Source organism: Narcine bancroftii, unplaced genomic scaffold, assembly GCF_036971445.1.
Source record: "Narcine bancroftii isolate sNarBan1 unplaced genomic scaffold, sNarBan1.hap1 Scaffold_44, whole genome shotgun sequence".
Taxonomy (NCBI): Eukaryota; Metazoa; Chordata; class Chondrichthyes; order Torpediniformes; family Narcinidae; genus Narcine; species Narcine bancroftii.
The window spans coordinates 1-5,256 of NW_027212061.1; the positions used below are offsets into that span (position 1 = coordinate 1).

Sequence of the window (5,256 nt, forward strand, 5' to 3'; positions counted from 1 at the left end):
TGGTGGGTTTAAAAGAGCAGGCCACCTACCACCAAACAAGTAGAAGCAGTTGGTGGTGTTGAGTGAAGGCTCCGGCAGCAGCCGTACGTCCCAGGAAGGCCGGATCAGACATGCTGACATTATACCAGGTGCCCGCACTCTGGTTGTCGTTCAGCGACAGGTGGCAGCTGTGCCCAATGAAGCCAGAGTGGCAGACACACCGCCCATCCTGTATGGGAGAGAAGGAACATCAGGGAAGACTGCAGTACCAACCCTGTTCTGGAAGATACGGAACAAACTCACACCTCCCCAGAATAGTCACCAAACTACATCTCCCAGTATAGGCTCCAGACTTCCCACGTGCAGCCAGGATCCTGTCTCAGCTGCTTGCAGTTGACAGATCTCCTCCATCCTTTTCATGGTTTGTCAAGAAGTCTCTTAACCCAGTGTTGTATCTGCGTCCACCACTGCTCCTGGCTGCCCGTCCCAGGCACCCAACCCTCTCTGTGTAAAATGTTTGCTCCACGCATCTCCTTTTTACTTTCCTCCTCCTCTCCTTTGACCCTGGTACAACTATTCTGCCTGTCCACCCTGCCAACGCCTCTCTTTGTATCAACCACTGGACCAACCATTCGCACCCCCTCCCTCCATCTGCCAGACAGCAGGTCCCTCCAGTCACTGGCGGCTCACTCTGGCTAAAATACAATTTCATGTGAGCTCCCCCAGCCCCACCCTCACCCTGCTCCCTACAATCCTCTCATCCACACACCTTCCCCCCAACTCACACCATCACACACTGGCCGTGCCCCTCGTAGTGATCAGTGCAGTCAATAAGACATAGGAGCAGAAATAGGCTATTCAGCCCATTGAGTCCACCCTGCCATTTAATCATGAGCCCCACTGCCTGGCCTTCTCCCATACCTTTGATGCCCTGGCCTAATCCAGAAGCTGTCAATCTCTGGCCTCCACAACCACCTGTGGCAACAAATCCCATAGATTCACCACCCTCTGGCTGAAGAAATTCCGCCGTATCTCTGTTCTAAGCGGACGCCCTTCAATCCTGAAGTTGTGCCTTCCTGTCCTGGACTCTCCCACCGTGGGAAAAACAACCTTTCTACATCTACTCTGTCCATGCCTTTCAATATTCAAAAATTTTCAATTTTCAATGAGAATCCCCTAAAATTCCAATAAATACAGACCAAACACTCTTCATACGTAATCATTTCATTCCAGGAATCATCCTTATGAACCTCCGCTGAAGCCTCCCCAACGTCAGCACATCCTTTCTTAAATGAGGAGCCCAAAACTGCTTGCAATACTCTAAATGAGGTGTCACAGTACCTTATAAAACCTCAACATCACATCCCTGCTCTTGTATTCGATTCCTCTTGAAACAAACGCCAGCATTGTATTTTCCTTCTCTCCCACCAACTCAAAATGCAAGTTTACCTTCAAGCTACCCTTCATGAAGACTCCAGGTCCCTTTGCATCTGGGGATTTTCAATTTTCTCCCCATATATGTAAAAAAAAATGGCATGTTTTAATCTTTTCCACCGATGTGCACAACCGTCCGCTTTCCAACATTGTATTTCATTTGCCACCTCTTGGACCGTTCTCCTCATCTGTCCAAGTCCTTGTGCAGCCTCCCTGTTTCCTCTACACGACCCGCTCCTCCATTTGCCTTCGTATCACCCGCAAACCTGGCCACAAAGTTACTCAGTCCACAATCCCAGTCGTTAATATACAACATAAAGAGAAGTGGCCCCCATACCGACCCCTGCGGACCACCACGAGCGACAAGCAGCCATCTCTGTATTCCGCCTCACTGCTTCCTGCCCACCAGCCAGTGCTCCACCCACACACTTATGTTCCTGTTAAACTTTGGGCTATTGTAAAGTGGCCCTCATGTGCGGCAACTTGTCAAATACCTCTGAAAATCTAAATAACAGCATCCACTACGTCTCCCTTAACCAGCTTGCTTGTCACCTCTTCTAACAATTCCACCCTGCCCCTTCACCCCCACTACACCTCTCCCTTCCCCAGGCCGCCCTCTTCCTCCCCCCCACGCCACCCATGGACTCACCGTCCCACACTGGCCGTGCACCCCGCAGTGTTCACTGCAGTCCTTGACACTGCAGTCCGGCCCGCCCCATCCGGCACACAGACACACGTGCCAGTTGGCTGACACCTGCCCTGGCCCGAGCACCCCATGGGGCAGCGGTCTGAACGTTGTAGGTGCATTGAAGCCCTCCAGGTTGTAGTTGGCATCGCTGAACAAGTGCAGCAGCATCTGTGGGGGCGGAGAGAAAGAGAGGGTAAAAGGGGAGAAATGGAGAGGGGGTGCGGGTAATGAGGGGAGAAAATGGAGAAGGGATGGTGGGGGAGAGGGGTGTGTGGGGTAGTGAGGGGAGAAATGGAGAGGGGGTGTGGGGTAGTGAGGGGAGAAATGGAGAGGGGTAAAGAGGAGGAGAGGGGCGAAATAGAGAGGGGGAGTGGGGAAGAAATCGAGAGGCTGAGAGGAGAGGGAGAGAGAGAAGGGGAGAGGGAGAGTGAAAGAGAGAGGAGGAGAGAGAAAGAGAGAGGGGGAGAGAGAAAGAGAGAGGGGGAAAGAGAAAGAGAGAGGGGAGAGAGAAAGAGAGGGGGAGAGAGGAAGAGGGGGAGAGGAGAAAGAGGGGGAGAGAGAGATGGGGAGGGGGGAGAAAAGGACAGATAGGGAAGGTGAGAAACAAGAAAGATTGAGACAGGAGAGAAAGAGAGGGTGAGAAAGGGGAGAAATAGAGAAGGAGAGTGAAGGGGTAGAGAAAGGTGAGGAACAGAGAGGGTGAGTGAGGAGAGAGGTAGAGAAAAAGAAAGGAGGGAAGAGATAGAAAGTGGGAGATAGAGAGAGAGGGTGAGGGGGAGAAATCAAGATGGAGGGAGAGAACTCATACCCCACCCGATCCAGTGTGTTCAGATCCAGACCACCCCTGCTGAGTACCAGCCGCATACCGCACTAACCTTGCCGGACTGTGCTTCGATGGGCGCCGGCATGGTGTTCCCACTGAGACTGGCCAGGAGAGGACTGCTGTAGGACTCCCCGTCGTACACAAACAGGTAATCGTATGTACACTCTGTGTGCAGGGCCGTGAAGGTCAACACGATACGGTGGCTGCTGTCTGGGGCTAGAGCACAACATACCAACACTTCACCTCAACGTACAACACACCCGCGCAGTGTATGAGGGCCCAACAACACTGGCCACACAGGACCAAAACACCAGGCAGGACACTCTGCACAGAATACACAGAGCCAGAACACCAGCCAGGACATTCACACAAGTGCAGGGTACACAGGACCAGAATGCCGGCCAGGACATTCTGCGTGGGGTAATCAGGTCAGGACAATCAGCATAGGAAAATGCAGGCCCAGAACAATGGCCAGGACACTCCACGCAGGATACCCACTGGCCAGGACATTGCACGCTGGTTATGCAGGACCAGAATGCTGGCCAAGATCTGTGCGAGGTTTACACAGCCCCTGAACTGGCCTGGATCTGTGCATGGCCCAGACTACAGGCCAGGACATCGTGCGCAGCATACAAAGGCCCAGAACATCATCAAGACAAGGTGCTACACCTTCTCCCTCCCCAAACCCCCCCTCCCATGGGGAGCTCCAACTCCTCCCCCCATCCCTTCAGGGTACTCCTTCCCTCAGTGCCCCAGCCCCCACGAGGAGCTTCTCCCTTCGACTGCGGCTACCTCTCTGCCATGACCATCTCCTCCTCCCCACAGGGAAATCCCTCCATCCCTCAAAACCCCCTCCCACCATGGGGAGCTCCTACCTCCCTCTTCCCTCCACCAAAGGGTGCTCCCTCAAATGCCCCACCCATTGGAGAGCTCCCTTCCACTGCAGGAGCTCCCTCTCCCACTCCCAGGGTAAGCAACCTCCCTCCCCACTCCAAGTGAAGCCCCCTCCCGACCTCTGGGGAAGTTCCTTCCCAACCCCCACCTTTGGTTGACTTACCCACTATCAGCCACTCGCAGTTGCCGTTGGTGGAATAGTTGCCAGCACCGTCGGTGACAAACCCTGGCTCCCGGTGCAGGAGCAGCCGCTGGCCCTTGCACTCCCCGGCCCAGCCCCGCCGGCACAGTAGTGCCAGCACACCAGGACCCCCAGCTTCCCCAGACCCGGGGACCAGGCCCAGAGGGCAGGGACCATCCTCCGCTCCTCCGCTGGCTGCGGGGCTCTGCCAGGCTTGGTTCACCTGCTGATTGCTCCACGTCACCTTCAACTCTCCTGCCAGAGAATAGTGACCAGTCAGAGGGCAGGGACGGGGAGCGGGTCCATCAGAGGGCAGGCACGGGGAAAGTCAGAGGGCAGGGATGGGGAACGTCAGAGGGAATGGACAGGGAGCGGGGAGCAGGGAACGTCAGTTGGCAGGGAATGGAGAGTGGGGACAGGGATCAGGGAAAGGGACGGGGGACAGGGATCAGGGACGGGGGATAGGGATCAGGGAAAGGGATGGGGACAGGGATCAGGGAAAGGGACAGGGAACGGGGGACAGAACACGGGACAGGGACACGGGACGGACAGGATCATGGGATGGACAGAGACCGGAGACGGACAGAGACCGGGACGGACAGATACGGGGGCGGGGATGGGGGACAGGGGCGGGGATGGGGGACAGGGGCGGGACGGGGACGGGGGCGGGACGGGAGACGGGGACAGAAAAAGGGCCGGGACACAGGGACAAAGGCAGGGGGGGGGGGGGGGACACAGGACAAGGGCGGGATGGGGGACAAAGGACAAGGCGCGGGGGGACTCAGGTCAAGGGCGGGGGGGACACAGGACAAGGGCAGGGGGGGACACAGGACAAGGGCGGGGGGACACAGGACAAGGGCGGGGGGGCACAGGACAAGGGCGGGGGGGCACAGGACAAGGGCGGGGGCACGGACAAGAGCGGGGGCACGGACAAGAGCGGGGGCTACGGACAAGAGCGGGGGCCACAGACAAGAGCGGGGGCACGGACAAGAGCGGGGGCACGGACAAGAGCGGGGGCACGGACAAGAGCGGGGGCACGGACAAGAGCGGGGGCACGGACAAGAGCGGGGGCACGGACAAGGGTGGAACATGTGCGGGGGGGATGGGGCAGACGGAACATGCGCGGGGGGATGGGGCAGACGGAACATGCGCGGGGGGATGGGGCAGACGGAACATGCATGGGGAGATGGGGCAGACAGGGGGGATGGGGCAGACAGAACATGCGCGGGGGGATGGGGCAGACGGGGCGACGGAACA

The 5,256-nt window shown here is 57.3% G+C and overlaps 1 protein-coding gene across 1 annotated transcript; it reads right to left on the bottom strand.

The window, feature by feature from the left end:
- Positions 1-29: 29 nt before the first annotated feature.
- Positions 30-3,434, bottom strand: LOC138750968 (multiple epidermal growth factor-like domains protein 8; the record flags this gene model as incomplete). Its single annotated transcript, XM_069913068.1, has 4 exons — positions 3,419-3,434; positions 2,977-3,140; positions 2,063-2,269; positions 30-208 (listed from the first exon to the last, which is right to left on the bottom strand). Coding segments are annotated over exons 1-4 (566 nt in total), but the record flags the coding sequence as incomplete, so codon positions are not given.
- Between the last annotated feature and the right edge of the window lie 1,822 nt (positions 3,435-5,256).